This window comes from Caloenas nicobarica, chromosome 12, assembly GCF_036013445.1.
Source record: "Caloenas nicobarica isolate bCalNic1 chromosome 12, bCalNic1.hap1, whole genome shotgun sequence".
In the NCBI taxonomy this organism is placed as follows: Eukaryota; Metazoa; Chordata; class Aves; order Columbiformes; family Columbidae; genus Caloenas; species Caloenas nicobarica.
This window is the reverse complement of record NC_088256.1, coordinates 3,181,286-3,203,252: the sequence shown is the minus strand read 5'-3', so window position 1 is coordinate 3,203,252 and position 21,967 is coordinate 3,181,286. Positions and strand designations below refer to the sequence as shown.

Here is a 21,967-nt window from a genome sequence, read left to right as displayed (position 1 = left end):
AACACGGATACAGGACTCCTTCGCCTCGTGGTGACATCCGCTCTTTTGTTTAGCGTCTGTGTACCAGGAAGTGCTGGGGGTCTGCTATTTGGTCCTGCTCACTTGCCATTTGAATCCCGCTCTCCGGAGCGCTCACAGCCCCTCCTGACAGCAAATGAAGCCCAGGGACCGGGCTGCCTTCAGCATTGCACCTGGGAACTCAGCAGCTTCTAGACTCAGGCTCTTTCCTACAGCTCTTGACTTCTCAGCCTTGTATCACCTGCCTGCGTGTGCAAAACATCCTCCTGAGACACACACAGGAGTTCATACAGGATTTTGAGTTCTTTTCCTTTCTGCTCATTTCGTACATCATGATGGCAATTTGTCTCCTGATATTTGTACCGTATCCGAAACTGTGGAGATAACATCACCTCTCCCTTGCTGATACTGTCCACCAGCCCACAGAGATGATAAGCACTAAATGGCCTTTGAGGACAGTCATCCATGGCTGTTCATGTCTATGAAATTCCTGAATGTTCTCATTTTGCTTCTCACTTTGTTCCTGCGAAAGATAATTCTCTCACCCTGGCTATTTATTTTATTCGTTCAGCCATACCTTAGCTGGGAAGCCTGGGCAGTCTCACAGGTTCTTTGAGTTCATGTTTTGACATAACCCTCATGAAGTTCGTATTTATCAAGGTCAAAAACACTGAGAGGAGGTTTAGAATCTGTTCTTTATGTTAACAGGATCATTAGCAGTTAAGTGACATTTTGGTCAGAGTATTTTGGAAAGCTTTACAAGGAAGTTGCCTAGTCTGCTATATTCCTCCTGGTAACACATCAAAGCTGCTTCTAGGTGCAGGAGTAACTTCTGTAAAGTCACTTGTTTTGAAAATGGATCTTTGAAAATAAAATAAAAGACTTTTCAGTTTGGCAGGCCAATGGGAAGAATTGGTGGTGGAATGTTTAGATTAAACAGAAGGCAGAATATTTTCTCTTAGGCAAAACAAAACTGACTGCAAAACCCCCAGAAGCCATTCTGAGTCAACATGAAGCATTCTGTTTTGGTCAAATCAAATACATTCTTCCCCTGGAGATTACTGTTAGAAACACAGGAATATTTGTAGAGAAAAATACTACTTTAAAAAGTGTTACATCAAAAATTGTGGAAGCAAAATGTTTCTCACTGCCAAACAAAAGCCAAGACAGAAGGATTCCTTTAAAAAACAAAACAAAACCACCAAACAAACAAGTCTCCATACTTTGGCTGGAATTATGTTTCAAGCATCAGAAGAATTCATAAATTCTGCCTCCCTGCAACACTAGATTTTAGGCAGGCATTGACTTTGTAGAAAATGTTCACCAGCTCTACCTGAAGCCCTGTCGTTAACAACAGGTGCCCTACATTAGCTGCTGCCAGCTGCAGACCTTGGGTAAGGCTCAGCAATTAGCAATTATTAAGTGAATAACAAATGGGAAGGAAGAAGGGAATGTGTGCGTGATTTTGGCTGTCGAGCTTTCATTTAGAAATTCTTTATCAATGAGAAGGAGAGGATCGTTACCTCTTCCTGCTGCGATGTCAAGTGCTGTCACTGACTTAGTGCCAGGAGCTTGTGCTGCTCACTCAACATCATGTCTCACAAGGCTCCTCCACGTATCCTTTAGGATATGATCTGAAGATACTGAATGTCTTGACTTCAGAATTAAAAGCATCTGACTTTTCCCTTGGATCCAGCCCTCAGTACTTGAGGAACAACAGAGAGGGTCCTGCAGACTTAGCCTGTATTTCCACGTCATGTGGCCTGAAACAACTGGGACATGGCGCCAAACCTTTCCACCAGCCTGAGCGAGACAGCGGCTTATCTGCTGGGCTCCACACCGAGCAGACAGGACGGTGTTTGCCTATCTCTGCTTGCTGAGTGTCTGGCAGCAAGTGGAGCTGTCTCAGTGTCTCCAGCGTGAAAGAAAGAAAGAAGAAATGCAGCTTCAACTCTCTTCTCACTGGTAATATCTTCTGGAAAGCAAGCCAAAGCCCAAGTCAGGGCTGTCTCCCCGGCCCTGCATTTCTGCTTCTCACATTCAGATTGTCTCTGTGGACTGTCAAGAGAATTGAAGAGGCAGAAATCAGCTTCAGAGGACATCAGAACCCAAGTATGATTTCATGTGAGGAATGCTTTCATGCACTTCTGTCCTCTTCAGATTTCTCTTGGTGGGGAAGGGATGAAGAAGATGGGGCTTCACATCGCTGGGCTGTACTGTGTGATAGAGACCGTGGCTGATGTGACACTGCCCTGATGCAGCACTTGTACCACCGCTGCTCCTCACTGTGCAGTAGCAAGGGAGAGCTCACACCCTTCCTTGGGCTGACCTGCAGCGGGATGCACACTTTGTCAGGACGGGCTGCTTGGACGCATCCCCTTTTTCCATCAGAACGGCCTTAACAGGACTTGTGGTCCCATATAAAAGCCTATCCGGCTTCAGATTTGATGTCCAGTCCTTGTGCTCTGGCCTCCTTGCAGGACCGCGCTGTGGCTCAGGCCTGCGCTGCTGGTGCTTCATGGTGTCCCTATGGACTTTGGAAGGACGCAAATTCTCTGCAGGATGTCTTCTGGTTACACTGTGTTCCTGCAAACAGCAGTGCTGAAAACCAAATGCATGGAAAGAAACAAATTGCTCCCTCAATCCTGCCCTGTTCCTAACTCACAGTAAGGCTGAGATGGCGAAACACCAGCAGCTGAATTGCTCTGGAAGATACTGTTAAAATGGTCGCTGATCTGTATGCTGAAAGAGTGAACCACGCTGGGCACAAACGGGAATTGGTGATTCTCCCCAGTGTACCTGGACCAACCGTGGCAGCCAACACTGATGTTTTGGGCTTACATCCATCATTTAGTGACAATTACAGCGTCTTGGTCAGAGGAGGTGGGACTCTTTGTTTCTGAAGTAGTTATTTGAAAACCAGCCCAGTCATGGCCATAATTATTTAAAGAAATGGGAAAACAGCCCTACTTCGCATAAAAAATAATAGAGGATGTCTGTTGCTGGCCTGTTCGCCCTGTGTCTGCGATGAGGAGATTGTCTCCTTCAGCCCTGTGGTTCTACCAGCACTCTTGGTGTGTGTGGACAGGAATCAAAGCACAGCTTGGAAACTTGGATGGATTTTTCTGGACACTATTTGGCAAGATATGACTGGTTCCAGTTGCTACAGTAATAATGTTGGACAAGTTGTGGATGAAGAGAAGCAAAACAGAATTGAGCTCGTGCTCCTTCCTGTGGGTGCACTGACTGAATGCTACAAAAAGGTGTCACAAATCCCTGCTGCTGCACAGAGCTACGGACTGTGAGGGGAAATTGCTGCGAAAGCTGAGGCAGCATTTTAGTGGGTATGGAGAGCCGACACCCCGAGGACTATCTTACTTTGAGACAATTTGTTTGCTGACAGTATTTCAAATGGCTGAGAGCTACGAGCCCTGACTTCTGCCTAGGCTGGGGCCTGGGATAGCCCTTTGGGAAGGTGGAGCGCATCTTTGCTTGATTTCTTTTTTTTCATCCTTCTCTAAGCCATGTTAAATCATGTATGAGCCCTAGGAAACACTGTAGAGAGGGCTCTCTATATTTTCACACAAAATGGACAGCCTGCCCTTTCCTTTGGCACGGGGATCTCAAAGGTTGAAATACATGAGTGTATTCCTCACAGGGAAGTATCCATTTGGTTGGGAAGGGTAATAGCAGGAGATAGATAAAAGCAAATGACGCTTGCTAGCTGGTTTTGGCAGCATTTGCAGTGGAGATGCCATCCATGTGAGACTTTCTGACGTGGGATTCAGCTAGTTTGCGCTGAAGACTTGGCTTTGCTGCTACTGGTCCAGAACTGGCTCAGCAGAGACAGCGTGTTCTTGCTTCCCCCATTCACCCCGTTCTCTGACAGCAGCCACAGGACAGTTGCTTGGCTGCTCTTCCCGCTCAGCTCTGCAGCGCCGTGTTCGACCAGGTGCTGCATTTCCCTGCAGTAATTATCCCTCAGAGTTGCAATGAGGTTAAACAACGCACTTAAAAAACGCCCAACTCTTACCGTTCCGGCCCTAAGATATGTTGTATTTTCAACAAGGAGATGGGCAACAGGAGAAGGGGGTTTTCTTCCTTTTTAATTACAATCTTTGGGACTTGGAGCTGCAGTGGGAAGCAGAAAAGGCCTCGGGAACAATTATCCAGGATTAAGATCCTGAGTTCCCCGTCCAGCCTGCCGGCGCACGGCTGAGGCCTGGTGGCTGACCCTGCCGCCTTCGGCTCCCTTATGATCCCACTGATGTGCAGGGGTCACAGCTCAATTGCACCGCGGGGGAGAGCTGCTGAATGCCAGATTCTGACAGAGCTCAGAAACTCCACCAGGGAGGCTGTAAAAACAGAAGCAAGCACAGGAAATAATAGCCAATAAGCAGGGCTTCCGATACAATCATGTTCTCATTTCGGTGTCAAGCAGCAGGCCAGGAATGAAGGGAAAAAATACCATTCCCCTTCCTTTTTTGGCAATAATGGCTTGTAACCTCAGAGGAATCTCCAGCCTTTGGGGTCTGGCTCAACATTTTTTCACTCCACCTGGCTCAGTCTCATAAACACCCTGCTGAGCACTTGCTCTCTCCACAAAACACCCGCAGAGATGTCTTTTGGACCTCTCCCTTGCCTGGCTCTCACAGGGGACGGTGAGTTCCCTCATATGGAGACAACTGATGGGCTTCTCCATGATGCCCAGACACTATCAGATCAATTTCCTTAAAAAGGCACTTTTAAATCTTGAAGAAAATCGTAGGTACATTCCAAATGCCTTGCTTAACTTCACAATTTGTGGAGCTGTTTGCTGAAGGTGAGGTCTTGTCCCCAGAACAGCCTGCTGGCTTTTGACAAATATACACAGGGGCTGAATGGGAGGAAGAGCGTGCCCCGAGGACAGCAGCCATGCCGAGGTATAAATAGCTTTATTTCGCTGCTGCGAGCTTATCGACTGCGCTGCTGTGGCAGAGCGCAGCTTTGGGGCGGATGAGCATCTCGCCAGGACACGAACCAGAGGCATCCGGCTGACTTGCCTTTCTCACTCCATCACCCGTAGAGTGCATAGTACAAGCTGGTTCATTCTCTACCCGCTTTTCCCTCAATAACTTTTAAAGCACAGGAGTCTGAGTAAGAGCTTTTACATACAACACAAATTGCATCTGAGGGAGGACAATCTTGGAGGGTGATTTAGAGCAAACATCCATCCAGTGCTGTTTTTCAGGGGAACCTTGGCACAACAGTCGCAGGCAAGCAAGAGGACATCCTGTGATTTTTTTAGATTAGCGCTGTTCCAAGTGCATCACCGGCAAGCATTTCATAACTTGAGGTATTTTCTTAAGGAAAATGCTCAGGCAGTCCCAAAAGGTCTATAACATTTCCTGCACGTGCTCCCGCCATAGAGTAATGAAGGCCTGGGTAGCCGGCCAGGGCACTGAATCAGGACAGAGAATTGAGTTTTCAATGCACTGTTTCCTGAAGCGTAGGCATTGGGCTGGGTTAACAATATTAGATGTGGGGCATCTGAGAGGTATGTAATGAGAAAAGGAAACAGCTCAGCACAAGAACTAGGGTGGATAAAGCAACCAGGGCTTAGAGTAACATGAAAAAATCAGAGAAAGGAAATAGAAAGGCAGAAAAAAAAACGACTGCAGGAACTAACAAGTAACACCAAAAAGCTACTTTCCGATAAGAGGAAAACTTGCTGGGAAAGCAGGATAAGAGTAGAAAGGGACTATTCTCAATAGTCATGAAGAGACAGGAAAATGTCATCCACATGAATCAAACAGGTGTGTTCACCTAGTAGTGCAGAAGTCGAATTTAGCTGTGTGGGCATTTTGCAGTCCCCTTGGGATGGAAGTCACCTTGTGGAGACTGTCAGAGCTGCCCAGCAAATACATATGTTTTCTGTAAGTATAAGTTTGATGAACTCTTCAAATAATATCAGACAAACTCATTGCCTCTCCAGCATTTGTTTTAGTAAGAGGATTCAAAGACTCACAGTTTAGCATTTGCTAGAAAAATGAATTCATTTCATGAGTATTTGTGGGGAACTGAATAGTGAGCCTATTCAGCACAAGTGGAGTTCATGATGTCCCCCATTCAAGACACTACAAGTCAACTCCTTTATCTGACTACTCACAATCTCAGCTGGAAAGATCCAGGATGATTCAGTGGTTTAGTAATGCATTTGTCAAGTAGAGCTGAAAAAAATTGGGGAATATTCTAACAAAAATCTGTATTATTGAAATGGTTGTTCAGTGTATTATATTCACTTAATCACAGAAGACCGTGCTCCTCTGAAGTTTCTGCTTCCATTTATTATTTGATCTGAACTGAATGATTCTGACACATGGGGAGAGGCAGCTCAAAGAGAACAAAAATGAGCAATAGGCCATTTTTGCAATAAAATATGTATAATGCAGTCATCCAGCTTTGCTGAGTATGTCTCACTAATGTGAAGGACAAAGCAGTAGACAAACGTGTAGGAGAGAGAGGAATTACGAAGAACGCTGCCGGGGACTTTCATGCCTGGGGAGGAAGGGAAAGAGACTATTCGGGTATTGAGGGTGAATCTTAGGAAAAGCACTGCGATAGCAAAACCCTTTAGGATAGAAGAATTTAGTCTTAAAAGGAAAATAAAAGGAAAAGAGGTTTAAAGAAGTCAACATATCAGTTATTTGAAACAGAAAACTAGATGGGACAATCTAGTTTTCAAGTCCCGGAATGGAACAAGATGGGTAATTTCTGGTTCTCACATCTGTGGCCCTGTGAATTCAGCAGACATGAAAATCCAAATATATCCAGCCTCTTCAAAATGTCAAAGCTGGCGCTTGCTCCAGCGCTGGGCCAGTGGGGAGCTGGGATTTGTGAAAGCGTCTGAACTGGGCTGCTTGTTCTGCCTAGCACAGATCCCACAGCTGAACACAACTTACATTACCAAAAAGACACGACAACAAAATAAAGTGAACTTCTTACCTTTAACAAACACATAGATCTTGGCTGCGAGATCCTCATTAGATGGGGAGTCATCGTGAAGGCAGGTGAAGTACCCGGTGTCATTAGCTGTGACTTTCCTGATGACAAGCATGCTGCAGCTTTGCCTTGTGCTATTGCGGCAATTGCTGATGTGCACCCGGGGGTCTTCCCTCTGGCCCTCCTTCAAATGCCAGCTTACAGAAGGTGCTCCCCTGCCAACACAACACACCGAAATGAAAAATACAGTCATGACTTCAGAGAAAATTTGGGCTTCCTTCTGGCCAGCTGTCACCGATGTTCCCAGTGTCCCTACTCTTGTAATTTGGAAATGAATGATAAAGGTTGCTGGGTGCTGGCCTTTCCACCCATAAGGAATTAAGGTGGGTCACCCCACATTCTTCCGCAGAGCAGAGGAGATGCCTGAAATAGTCTGTGGGAACTGTAGCAGGATAGCTCCTGGAGGAGAGTTTAATTTTTATTTCAACAGGCTTTCTGAACGTGACTTTGTTTTTATAACACTGTATTTTAGCCACTTCAAACTTTAGAAAGCACCAGATAAAATTATATGTTTCTTCCAAGCTGAGGACTTTGCATATTTTAACAGCTAAATTAACTTCTATTTTCCTACGCTAAGGCTGCACGGAGAGAGGAGAACATTTATGTAACTTTGCGTCGCCTTTCTTACTTAATCAGCAGTGACTCAATCTTGATTTTTGTGAAGGATCTGGAACTAATCAGATTACAAATCTTAGAATATCTGCTCAGGACACATTTTTTTCCAATTAATCTTGTCATGGCAGTCAGAACATAAAGACAGCAGGGCAGATGATCCACCATTTCACCCACCTGTCCCGTTCATTGTCTTAGATGTGATCACAGCTAATGTCAAATGCAATTCTGTGTAGTTCACCAACAAAAAGCAAAGCTTTTTTAATAACCTGTTGCAAGACTCAAAGAGAGCGTTCAACCGATCTCCGTTAGCTTGGTAACAGGCACCAGGTGCGCCAGTCCTGTTGTGCTGGAACCATCAGGCCGCCCCATGGCAGCAGGAGCTCTTGGAGCTCTTGGGCTTGGGCTGCACTTGGAGGGCTCTGGTGACACATTAGGACATGCTGGATGTGCTTGTGAGATTAAGATTATGGTCTTTTTGTAGCAGACTGGTTTTTGGTGGTCGGCGTGGAAACTGGTGGGATGTGGGGGTAATCGTCTGTAGATTTTTCTGGGTAAGAAGTTAGTATTAGAGGGAGGCGGTTCTGTCTGTCTGTGTTTGCAGCGAGAAGCCGCCCTGTAACAGGCCAGGAGGTTGACTCACCCCTTCTCAGTCAGTTCCCTTTGACCCAATGGCATTTGTTGAGCTGAGGAAAGAGTAAGAACCTCTGGTTTCCCCAACCGAGTATCGCCAGGGAGAAATCCGGTCTAGACACATCGACTCAGTATCGAGATGCTAATACCCAGTGTATCTAACAAGCAAGCTGTGTGAAGTTTCCAGTTAGTTAATAACTCTAACTGCTCTTTCTGTGCCAGTGACTTTGTAGTGGTGCGATAGGTGCAATAAGAGAACGCGTTTGCCAGCAAATTCAGTGACACTTAAACAAACATCCTCTTGGCCCCCGTTTCTGCCCGTCCTTTAGTCGCCTTCCTGAAGATGATGCGGACACGAGGCTGAACTCTTGAGGTTATTCCCAGCACGTAGCTGAACAAGAGCACTGGGAGAAGTGTGAATATCCTCTCTGGTGAGCAGCCTCACCCTCTTTTTGGATGCACCATTACTTGGACAGCCCCACCTCATCCGTCAGACCAGCTTCCCGTCCTTCAGAGCAATGCATTATTTTTTGACGTGGAGGTCCCTGCCCAGAGCTCTTTCCCTACCTTACTAACGTCATTATTGACGTAATGACCGCCGCTGTCGAGAAATGGGACTCCTGGCCCAGAGTATGGAACAATATGGATCAGTGCTGCTTCACCCTCAGACACTCAACTCCCAGCATGTCATCGTGTCCCTGCCCCTCTACCGTCACCCAGTCCGGTGTCGCGCAGGCCTGGAAATCTGCACCAGCGGCTCTGCAGAGCAGGTCAGGCATTTCACGCGCCTCTGCTTCCTCACATGTGCCCACCTTTTCCTCCTGCGTATTTTATCCTGGTGGGCGATGGAGACTTCAGCTATTGCTCTGGGATTTTCACACATCTGCAGAGGGGAGTCACGGAGCAGCTTTGGCCCAGAACCTCAAATGAATGGAGTTGCAGGGACAAGGGATGTTCACACAGGGTTACCCTCGGCTTGCTGTCTCCTGCTGTGCTCCACACAGCCCTGATGCCCCCTGGAACCACGAAGGACCCAGAGCTCCCTTTGGAGCCAACTCTGAGGGTGCAGATGCTGCTGTGTTGGGGTGCAGGGTGGCAGACATCTGCAGAGGACCTGGTACGGGGAATCTTGCACTCCAAGTGCAGAAATCTCACTTCCAACTTCTATTCCCAGCTCTTGCGTGACCTGAGTCAAGGAACCGAAGAGCTCCGGGCCTCTGTTCCCCATGCTGACACGACAGCACGCTGACAAATTTTCCTGTTTCTCAGACCTGTCGGGTGGATTTATTGCTTTGCATCCGTAAAGCAGTTTGGGACTGAAGTGCTAATAATTTCTTCATCTATTTATTCATCTGGTGATATGACAAAAATAGGATGTTCCTATAGATTAAAAAGGCAGTGGATGGAGAACTGCTAAAAACTGTCGGTTTAGCTGGCCTGGAGCACTGCACCAAACTCATGTCCACATAACGTGCTTTATGAAGCACTGCATCTAGATTTTAAAGGACTGTTTAAACTTTATTGCCATCATGCTTGCTGCTTGCCAAGCTAAAAATACCACTGTAAGGTTGTTTAGACCCCATAAGCCACACGGCTAGCTGGAGGTATTGGGGATAAAACTGCCTTACACTCCAGAAGACATCACAAATGTACACAGCATGAGTCAATTTACCTTTCACTATAACAATGAGTTAAATAGACTAGGACAAAAATGAGAAGGGACATATGTGTCAGCATAAACTACAGCTTAGATTCACCTTCCCACTCCTCTTTCTTACTCTTTGTAGTAATTTCTATTGAAAGAAACCATCCATGTAGTGGCTACAGTCAAGGGGACTTTGCAAGAAGTTGTAAAAATAATGTGTGTGTGAGAGAAACTGTGATAGATTGTATTACCTTGAGCCTTCTCTCCTACAGTGCTCTCAGAAGAAATTAGAAAACAACCTCTCACAGTAGTTTGGCGCATAAATCACATTTGGAATGAGTGACACCTACACATCTCAGTCTGAGGCCTCTTGTGTGACCGAACAAACGCATCTGTGTTGGCCACAGCAAGAAGTGCTCTGACTCTTTGTATTTTCTACTTAGTCTTGCGCCAGTCAGCTGGGACCAAATGCTACATCCCCCATTTCCAGAGGATCATCTCCCTGTAAATGCACGTCATTGCCAAAATTTTGCTTGTTTCTCATATGGCTGGTTTTTACACATTGTGCCAAGAACTGAAGAGCTGCCATAATTTACAATATCAGCAGTCTGTTTCTTTATGAGTCCTGGTTATCTTTGATTTGAAGAATATGATATGTTTAAACAGGTCAGGTCTTTGAATATACACATATTAACTGCTGTTTATTTAACTGTCATCTTATAGGCTAGATGGTATTTGAGGTTAAGAAGTTTAAGCTTGTATGTGTATATGTAAAGAGCTAATGACATGCCCTGGTGATCTTGTTTGTCATTTACTTACGAACAGGGAGCGAAAGGGTGATTTTAGCTGCAGAGGAGCTGAATCTGAACCTGTTTTCAGATGAGGATTTTCCAGACGCGTCCTTAATTGTGGTGCACCCCCCTCCCATAAGCTTTCCCATTTGCTGACTCAGGGTTTTGCTTGAGCCCCTTGACAACATAAAGAATCTGGCCAAGCTGAATGCTGACCTGAGACTTTCCTCGCTGCTCTGTTACAGCCTGTCAAACTCTCCTCCGTGCAGAAACGCACGTGAGGGTAACCAGCACTGATGCCAGCCGTGTCGAGGTAATCAATACAACCGAGGAAATCCAGCGTTGCTGGAGCAATCCTTACCTGCATTTTATTTTTAGGGTGTCTCCCGGCAAGATGACAATTTGGTCTTTTGCAATGCTTAGCGTTGGTTTCTCAAAGAATTCCTCTTCAGCAAGACCTGACCCAAATAAAGAAGAAATCATCATTAGGCGAGCTATTCAGCATGGTTGGAACAGGCACAATACAGTTGAAGCAAGCTTTTTGTTTTGTAAATAGTTCCTAATTTGGGGGCCCACACAGTGCTTGCATTTACACTCATGCAATTCAGTTGAGCATGGAGTTAATTGTGAGATCCCCTTTGTTTTTAGGTTCCTTTATTCATCTCTTTCTTTTCTGACACTGAGCACCTGCGTTTCTGCTAATAGTCTTTCTCTTCTTTTTTTAGAGCTAGCTTTATTACTGAATTATTCCATTCCTAGGAGAACAGATTCATTTCAAATGGATTTTACACGCATATAAAAGTGGAAGAAGTCAGATCTTTGGGAAATAATTTGATGTGTGAGCTCATACGTTAAATTTTAAGCAATAGAAGAAGAGAAAACAATAATTCTGGGGAGCAACTCTGATTCACAACTGTGAAGCATCTGCTATATTAAAATCAAATCAAAAGCCTGCTGTTTTCCAAAGCACCGTTCACAAATACTGCATTTGAAGTAAATAGCAAGCTGCTTGCTTTGTGGGCATCGTGGCTGTGCACTGGTGTCAAGCTCCAGGGCAAACTTCAGTGGTGTCTGGGACAGCATCATCAGTGCTGGGGTGACAAGGCTTGTCAGGTCTCTAATGACAATGGTCTTTAAGGACAGTAGTGATAAAGGTCTCTCTCATCATAATCTGGCCCAGGAAATGTCTTCTCAATGTGAAACTGTCCTCTGTGAGATGCATATCTGAGTGTACATCTACGACAATACAATTTTCAGAAAGTGAAACTGAGAAGAAGCAGAAGTGAGGTTGGCCAGGCTGGTTTCCTTGTCCAAATTCAAAGTAACATAATCAAGGAAAGGAGAAAACAGACTTAGATAAGTATCTCAATTTCCAAAGCTCTGACATTAAAGCCGTATGTTTTCTTCACCCCCTCCCCCCCCTCTTCAAATCTGTATCTTCTCCTTTGCCTTGAACTTGATAAGCCAGAAATCTTTAGCTGGGCTTATAACAGAGGCATTATTCTCAGCAGAATAGTGAAGATAACGTATCTAGCAAAAAGAGAAACATTAGGGTTTAACTTTTCAACTGGATGAAGCAGTGATTTTCTTGCCTCCCACCTCCCAACTCATCTCTTTTTTGCTGGATGTGAGTAAAATGCTCTTAGCCTGGCATATTCTCTCAGCGTGGAGAGTGAATCACTCCCACTTTGGAGAGTCTGCGTTCTTCCGTGAGCCATTCAAATTCCCATCAGTAACCCAGCGAGTCCAGCTAATCTCACGGTGCCAGAGAATCCTTCCCAAAGGGCATCCTGCCCTTGGACTCCTGTCCAAGACATACTGGCCCTTCCTATAGACCTCTAGCTGAGACTTTAAACTAGGCCTGGCCATTTCTTCAGCCCCAGAGATACATCCTGCTCGCCCCCAGCTTTGCGTGACTGATGACACCAAGTCCTTTGCAGAATCAGAAGTTGGAGTCTGGCCAACACAAACTCCCTCCAGTGCATCTGTGTGACGTTATTTAGCATGGCCCTACCTAAAAACTGCTATTACATGTAGTGCTGTGGAAGCAAAATAGCCAGCGGTGTCCAGCCCTGCCGTTCTCCTGTTTCTTTTAAGAAGTACCGTTGTTCCTAAACGCATTCGGGATGACACGTGCAGGGTGCAGCGTCACATTTAGCAAAGAATCAACAGAAAAAGCCCCAAATTCTGCAGGAGGAGACACTATCAGGCAAACACATCCTTGCACTTGACTCCAAAGTCCCCTCTGGTTTCTAGAAACACCTAGTTCACACAGACATGAGTTCAGCTTTGGCATGTTCATGGTGCTGAGGTATTTCAGTTTCTTAATACCATGTGCTGAGCTTTGCAAAAACAACCAAAAAAAGGGCCAACGGCTTTGAATATGTTTGTCAAGTGTCATTTAATTTGCGAGCTGAGGGTTGTTAGAGTCCTGTAGCTCTCCCAGGACACAGCTACTACCGAGACTTCACCCAGGTGCTGCTTCGACTTACAAAATCCTGGAGTTTGAAATAATCCTTTATTTCTTTCGTCTTGTGCCTTCCGTTGTTCTTAGGGCTTAGCGGGGGCTTAGCTGATGGCTTGAGCTGGCCTTTTGAATAGACCTGAATTTTACCTCTTGTGAGCAAGTGTGACACGGTCGGAGGGGCCTGGAGCCAGTGCCAGGCAGCTGGCACCAGACCTGAGCTGCTCCTGTGACCGCGCAGCAATGCAGCCCTTGGGCTTTTGTAATATTTGAGACTGTTTTTGCTAAAAGAAAGAAAAGTATTTTTCAATTATTCTGTTTATACTTCTGAGCTACTTCTTTCTCAAAGTTTATTTTGGCTTTGGGAGCTGAAGGAAAGAAAAAGCAAAGTGTAACTTCAGTGCTTTTCTACCCCATGGAGGACAAGAGGAGAAATTCCTCTGCCATACACGCATTTGATCGGTGCTGCCAGGTGACAGAGCGTTTATATAAACTCAGTGTGTGCCCTTTCTAGCACACCAGAGCCAAAGCTAAGTGGACTGGAGAGAAAAGTTTGAGGGCAAAACTGAGGGAGTAGTGGGGGAAAAGGCTGGGCTGTGCTACATCGGGACCCTCAACGCCACAACTGGCAGGATGATGCCTCACAAAAATTTTAACCTCCTGTGGTCCTTTTAAAGCTGGGCTTATTCTTCTGGAGGCAAAGCTGGGGACAGCTCCAGGGCCTGTTGGATGAGAAGAAAGGGCTCTACTCCACTTTCATATTTTTGTTTTATATATTTGAGGAGACTCGTGGCTTTCAGAAGGCGTTAGGATGCTGCAGGGAGAAGCAGGCACAGGCTGCATCGCGCTGGCAGTGCCGCCCTCGCCTCCCACAGCCCTACACCCGGACATTCGTTTGGCTTTGGGTTCTCATTCACACCGCTCCGTGGTGCCAGGGCAACCTGGATTGCAGGTAGATACTCTTTAGCTTGTACAAAGCCTGAGTCTTCTGGGACAGTGCGTGCAGGTCTCTTACTTGGCTGATAAGCTCTGGATTGCAGGAGTTGTGAAACACAAGCAGGTGCGATCTAGTTCTGGAAAGGGCAAAGTCAACCCAATGTTGGCAACCCATAGAAAAGCGGCGTTTATTTACACCATGTAACTTAGTTGCAGAGCTTTTCCTTCTTAGAATGAACATGAGTGTTCAATATTTTAATATATTTCATTTCAGTTTTATGGCTTTAACTGATAAATGGTTCACAGTTCTCCAAAAAGGTTTTTCACAGCTGCTCTGCACTTCATATAAAAACTCTCAGGCTTAAAGAATATCTCCCTGAAGTAGTACTTTGTGGTACGCTATAAAACCAGGACCTACAACCTAGCCAGGGTAGAGTGGGAGAGCCAAGTCCTGTTGAAGCTAGCGTGTTCTGATTTCACAGCTCAAATTACAATGTCCAGGCTTAAAATAACATTCTCTTCTTGTCTGCTAAATAATTTTGGTCCTGTTCTAGGGCTACAAGGGTCATAAAATGAAAAACAAGTACTCGCACCAACCGTGTCATTACCACAGCAAAGCCCTGCAGAGGAGCAGATGCTCGGCAGGCTCTGTTCTGCAGAACGATGCATTAATGTAAAGGCTCGGGAAGCAGCAGCGGTACTGTGGCTGTCCCTGCCATGTTCTGCATGAAGCCAACACTGCTGCTCGGTTCAGCTGAGGAACCTGGTGCAGCATCCTTCCTTGGGTCCTCTGGCATGGATTGAGATATGATTTTCCTGCCCTCAATTACTTGTTGCCAACACAAGTTGACAACAGCAAGACCCAGGAGCGTGGTGTCACCAGGCTAAAGACAACCCCTAGAACGAGCCTCGAGTCAGGACACACCTTCTGTCCAGGGCCTCATTGCACCATTTTTAATTCCAAGAGTTTATTCCTACCTTCAGTTTAGACTTTAACATTCTGCTCTTGATGGTGAAAACCCCATACACAGCATAATCACACAAATCCTTGGGAGTGAAATGTGAAAGGTTGACTGATACATTATCCAGGGAAGAAAAGTATATTGAAACCTGTTTTTTCCTGGGATAATCTGATTTTGCAGCACAGCCAACATTAAACGTGGGAGGATCCACAGGCAGAGGGGGACGTGTGACCTCCCTCACATCTCTGTCAGATGATTTCTAACTCCATCTCCCTTGGCTGAGGGAGATCCCTCCCACACTAAGCGAATGCCTGATTGTTCGTGCTAGGACCATCAGTGAACATGGATAAAAACTATTTTTAATCTCTGTTTCTTATTGTAACAGTCTTCCTTCAAGCATCCTCGAGGCACTGTAGCTACCCAGTAGCTACCCCAAAAAGAGCACTCACAAATGCTTGTGCAGCTGAACGTCTCGAGGTATCGTACGTAGCGACAGCTAGCGTCAATATGATCTCTGATGAAGAGATCCACATATCCCTTTTGGGCACTGCGGCACACGGAGGAGGGGAAAGCTGAAAGAGCAGTAACAAAGAGCACCTAACCTCTGCGTCAGATGGCAAAGAAATAATTGCTAGGCAAACCGGAGACTGCTGTGTTGACAGCTAAATGAAGCAGGTTAGACAGAGGCCCTGATTCCACAAGGACTCGGGCACACAAATAGCTTTTTGCACATGATTGAACTCCAGGGACTACTCATGTGTGTGAAGTCACTCTTGTGCATAGAGCTGGGCCCTAGGACACATCAGGTCCCATTAGAAAGGACTGGAAGTCAGAGTTCTAGAGTTTATTTTAGTGGGAGAAGGGAAGAGGCATATACTCAACATTTTAAAACTGTTTTGTTCATTGCTGGCAATAGATTGGGGATACTTTTGTAAGATGTGTTTACCTCAAAGCATTTCTGAATCAGAGCCTGGATTGGGAGCATAATCTGTGCTCTGGAAACACTCTGGAATCAATGGGGGCCTTATGAGCAGTGTGCGTGGCCCTGTTCACCAGTCGTACGGTGATCACCAATAATTGGGATCATGCAGATGAAGAGCTGTTACCTGTGCTGCCTGCCAGGGCAAAACTGGTGAAGCTCAGTCCCTCCCCATGACTTTGTGTCTGCAGCAGTAAATGACACGAAGGAGAGACAATGTGCTTTCCTCTGAGCTCTCAGGCTACCTCATCACAGGCACACAGCGTGAAAAATGAACAGGTACCCTTCTTAAAGGGTATTTTCATGACTATATCCCCAAGGAAATCCTGTTTTCACTGGAATTAGAAAGCTCAAGGATTCATTGAAAAGCTGTGTGTGTCTAAACCAATGGCCTATAATCATTTTAGGATTTATTTCAAGGTTACCTCCTATGAAAAAAGAAGAGACAACAGTACTGCCAGCATTATTTTCTCAAAAGCCTTGCAATATTTGGTGTGTTTATTAAGTCTTCATCCCCTGGAATCAGCTTTCACTTGTTACCATCGAGTAATTTTCTATTATTTTAAAGACTTTAAAAGGCAGTAGCAAATAACTAAAAAGATCCACCTCCCTTTTTGTTGTGAATTTGGGTAGGAGAAGGACATCCACTTCTTGATTCTGCTAGAGTCACGCATTGATGTTAATAAAATCTCTTTTGCTCTCTTTTCAAAATGCAAAATTTTTTAAATGAAATATTATTGCTAGCATTGACTTTCCCAGCAAAGAAGAAGGGATGTTCCTGTGGTGAAGATATTGGCCGTGGGTGAGGACCAAACCTCTCAATTTTCTTCTTTTCTGTTGGCTGGTGAGTTCTACGTCAAACCACCTGATGGGAACTGAGTCAGTAGAGGGCCAGAGGCCCCGGTGATGGGCTGCGGATGGGGAATGCGTAGGTCAGAAAGGGTTGTTAGAGGGTAACATCCTCTAGACCTCGTGTGGTTTGATTGCCTCTCTCCCATTTCATTTTTCTCCTGATTTCTTCAAGGAGTTGGTTTCGATCAGGTTATTTGCCTTCCTAAGCATCAATTCTCCATGTGTATATCGAGGATAATAATTTAACTTCTCTGTACAGATTTAAACCCTTTATCTCTTCTTATGCTTTTGTACAGCACTTACTATAGGGGGGCTGTGATTTGTCATCTGTTGCTGATACAGGCCAAAGCCCTGAAGGTCACTGGTTTATTCCCTGCTGAACTACTTTTCCTAGAGGAGGAGATGAAGAGGGATTTAGACCCTGTCTCAGTCCTAGTCTCACATGAGGTAGGATGCCACTCTAACAAGTGCTCCATGTGCTGGAGGCTGGTAGCCAAGCTATTCTCCCCATGCCTAGGCCAGGTATCTCACTTACACGATACTTCCAAGATAACTGCAAAATCAAGAAAAATTACCCCAAAGCAGCGAGCAAACGGAAAAAAGGCAGATCCACCACCTTTGCAGAGGAATCCAAACCATAGACATGTGACAACTCTCACAATTGGAGGGTGAACCAAATAGCAAGCAGATGATTAATGGACCTAAGAAGCAGGCTTGACTGTAGTGGGAAAAAATAATCTCCCTGAAAAGCCTGTCCTTGGGAAGTGCATGGGAAAGTCCAGCTTGTGCTCTGTTTGCAGCTTGCTTCTCCATGGCACTGCCCAGGGACTAGGACCTCACCTCACTTTGATCAACAGCCTGCTCTGCTCCTCGCTGCTGGCCCTGCAAGCCCAACACATCATCTAGACCAGAGAAGCAGAGCCCACGTGGCCCTCGGGTCCCTTGAATACCCATCAGTATCTTTTGTCAGAATTGTCTCCCTTGCCTACATCACTGCTATTCAAGCGGAATTATTTTTGAGGAAAATGGTTCGGTGACTTTTAAAGATTTTCTGTTTTCTTTGTCTAAGGGGAAGAGTTACAAGAAGCATATCTTCCTGTTGTTTTCCACCTAGAAATAATCAGGAATTCCCCGGAGTGGTCTTGCAACCAAAATGCCATGTGTGGGCATGGAACTAGCAACACGTAAGCAAGAGCCAAGGCTTCCATTCTTACAGAAGCTGAAGAAGTTCATCCAAAATTAAATTAGCAATCACCAGCTCATCAGGAGAGATAGTTATGGTTCTTTCTGGATATTCAAATCCTAGTGTTAACTCAAGAGCATCTGCTGGCAAAGCAACAGGCTTCATGTTTTCCTTGATTTTCCAGGCCAGAGGAGCTTGTATTTGTTTAGCTGACTCATGAGAAAGGGGAGTAATTCACACCCATTCTGCTGCTCTGTCTGCCACAAATAGAAGTTTTGTGTAGCTCGGCCAGAGGCAGTAGGTTGGGTGTGTTTCTGGTGACAACAACAAAAAATTAAACCATTAGTCTCAAGCAGAGGAGACAACAACAACAGCCCAGTAAAAACAACTGCTAAGTAGAGTAAGTGTTTAAAGATAAGACATTGGCCTTACTCTTGGGATTTGTTCCTACAAGGCTTTTCCTCACCCACAGATGTATCAGCATTTCCTGATGAAGTGGCACAGGGTCACTCTGGTTTCCTTCTGTAATCAGCAGAAACCCTTTAGCAAGGCCACCTTATTGCTCTGTGTGCTGACGCTTAAAAACCCCCGTGTCAATTAACAGGAACTTTTCTCTGTTTTTCTCTAATCAAAACATAACCTTTGGAGTTTGGCTACACCTGCTCAAAGGCAACTCCCTGAACATACAATGCCATGTGCTTTCTTGGGTGTCCGTGATGTGGATCGCTGTATCAGTTGGAGATTTATGGAAAGAGGTCACAGAAAGCAACTCTAGGTCAAAATTGTTTGGTCTTTGGCGGCAGCAGCTCATTAATCACAGCCATTGTTTTCCCTCTGGCACTGTAGAGTATAGAGTCCTAAGGAATGACAGAGATATCACCACCCTGTGCTTATGTTGAGTTATGGAGCAAGGGGACACGTCCTTTCTTTGTAACTGGATGACAAGTGGAGAACTTAGATCTACATCCATAAAATAAACATGAAATCTGGGAAAGGAGGTGGCAACATCTGCAATCATCTGCCATGCACTCAAGCACAGTTTAAAGTATTTAGGAAATGCAGTAATCTCATGTTGATGGAAAAAAGGCTGGGAACGTTGTTCTTTCTTGATCCAAATTATGGCAATTCCTCTGGGAAAGAGAAGACCTGGCACATCTCCATGATTAGCAAATATGCAGACCCAGTGGGAACAAGACACACACAAAAATGAGACCACACTATGTTCTAAAGACTTAAGGGGGAAAAAAAAAAAAAAGCGAGGTATGAAACTGTTTTTGCCTCTCCCCCAACATGGTCTCCTGAGAAAAGCTTTCGGGTTGCAGATGTAAGTGTTTCCAATGATTCCCAGACAGGATTACTTCATAGGCGCTCCAGACATAGCTCTCATTCTTCTTTGACTTGACCATTCTGAGGAGAGGGCACATTCTTCAGAGGAGTGAGAGGAGGAAGAAGCACACGTGTTGGTCCCTTGGGTAAACCAGCATGGGGACCAGCCCCTGCCCGAGCCTGACGTACCTCCGTGCTTGTGGATGTGCCCCAGGGTTCACCCTCTGCTCTCACCGCAATCCAGCACTGCCCATGTTCTACCAGCCCTTCACCTCCTCCCAGAGGACTCAACAAATGAGGACTTACTGCTCACTCAGTCTTCAGACAGATGTAATAGAGCATTTATCTGGAAGTGAATCTAACCAAGATTTCTCCTTTCTCCAGAGCACTGGGTAGGAAAACGGGATGGCAGAAGGCCATCTAGATCTGCCTCCACTGGGTCCTTTGCAGGCTTCCCCGTGTCCCTCTGTCAACTCAGAATTGTCACCACAGGTGAACTCCTGGGAGCACATGTGTGTGTTGATGGATAGATAGATGGATATTTTTATTGCATGTCTGCCCAACAGTTCCTCATAGCTATAGGCAGTAAACCATGGATCGAGTTATGACTCCAGCTTGTCAAAACTCGACGTTCACTTCCCTTTAATCAGAATCGCTCCATGCAGGGTAATTTGTATGCGGTGGGTAGTTACTTAGAAAGTTTCAGATGCTAAGGAAGGAATGTTTTAAAACTCTTTTAACTAAATTGCTGTATTATTTTGAGTAGCTATCAGCAGATTAGCTCATTTATCAAAGGTGACATGTAAGGCTGAAAAGTCAACAGCAGTAACTCATGGACTTCATGTGTGTCACAGCGCAGCACTGAACGCTGTGTTCACTCACACATCAATGGGATTGGATTTGGCACCTCTCTATATTTCTTTCAAACTTATTTGTTTTGTACAGCTGCAAATAATGAAAGCAGTTGTTGTGCTGACTCCATTCCAAGAACTATTCCCCAACCTGCACAGAAAGAGTCAGTCACTACTGAAATCTATCTTGATATGAGCCAGGACCTCTCATGAAAAAAACAAGTAGTAAATCTCCATTGATGCAAGCAGTGATTTCTCTCTTATGCCTACTCAGTTTTAACCTTTATACTGGACTTTTAACCTGGAATAAAGGGGCTGCCTTTATTCCACACTCAGGATAAGGGCAAAGCTCTCAGACTGGATATTTCATTAAAGAGCATGGACTTCTTCTCAATTAGAGCAGTAGTAGAAAAGTTTTCAATAGGTCTTCTTTACCTTTCTCATCTTTTTCTATTGAAGTGACAATAGCCATCAGATTAAAAAAAAATACGATCTTTTCTGTGTGCATATGATATGGTAATTTTTTTTTTTTTAGTTGTTAATCACATTATTGCATGCTTCTTAGCAGACTGGAAATACATATAGTAATTCCTATACCATGGCGGCACTTTATGTCGAAGGAACATGGTGCACTGTAGTGGCAATATTAAAGCTGCTTGCAGGTCAGTCTGTTCACAAGGCAGGAAACAGGGAGAATGCAATGAGGTTTATTTTTATGAAGGCAAGAAGTTGCCTTTATTTCGGTGTTTAGGAGGCAATGCAATAACCTGTACACGCATCAGTTTATCATTTATCCCAGCTGCCAGCAGAGGTCAGACTGTAAGTTGGCAACATCAAATATTAAGGAGGGATTTCCCTTAAGTTTCCATAAAAGTTGATATCAGGAGCAACCATCAGTGGCAAAGTGAAATTTTTTTCCAGAATTGAATAAAATAATGCTGGTTTCACATGACTTGAAAATCTGTTATGTGGTTGTACAGGCACCCAGAGCCATAGATCTAACCCAGTCCCCATCATCTTTAAAGTACAATCATGAAACAACTTTCAATAATGATTTGGAGCAGTCAGACTTGTTTCTGAATGACAGCTTTAGTACCATGGGGGCTTGGAAAATAACACATAAATTAAAAGCAAACAGATGAAAATGAAAGGTCCTCAAAGAGATTAGTAAATTAAGTTTCACTTGGCCATACTGCACAAATTAAAGCGCTGGCCAGTATTAACCCAGAATACAATCCCACTTGCCATGTATACATTTACATAGCTGTTGAGGGATGAGAACTTTGAAATTCACCTAGCCTGGCTATTTAAGTTCTCAGAACATGCATTAAGCAGAGAAATTTTGCCTGTAACATAAGGTAATATTAACAAGTGACACTATTTCAAACCATTGAGTCAATTAAATTATTGTACTGTATGTCAGCTTACTCCTTTGACAATAAAATATGTTGAGAATTCATCCTAAGTAAAAGACTTTGGAAAAGTAGGAGATGGATACCCTATAGAGATCGTAAAATGACCAGAGAATAAGAGAGAGAAGTTACAAAATCCCTGAAACCCTGGTTTAGTAGAAAGTATGTTTCTTCGAAAGCTTTGTGCAGTCTCTACCAGCATTCAGCCTCTGCCTGTTCGTATCAAATGAGAGGAGGATGCTCGCTCATGTCCTCCACCATC

At 44.8% G+C, this 21,967-nt stretch overlaps 1 protein-coding gene across 2 annotated transcripts in view; it reads right to left on the bottom strand.

The window, feature by feature from the left end:
- LOC135993286 (vascular endothelial growth factor receptor kdr-like) overlaps positions 1 to 21,967 on the bottom strand; it is a 132,566-nt gene that overhangs the window by 85,621 nt on the left and 24,978 nt on the right. For both annotated transcript variants that reach the window (XM_065643016.1, XM_065643018.1), the window contains exons 2-3: positions 11,102 to 11,198; positions 7,003 to 7,214 (exon numbers count right to left, since the gene is read on the bottom strand). In XM_065643016.1, coding sequence (XP_065499088.1) covers positions 7,003 to 7,214; positions 11,102 to 11,198 — 309 coding nt within the window. The remainder of the gene's footprint in view (positions 1 to 7,002; positions 7,215 to 11,101; positions 11,199 to 21,967) is intronic.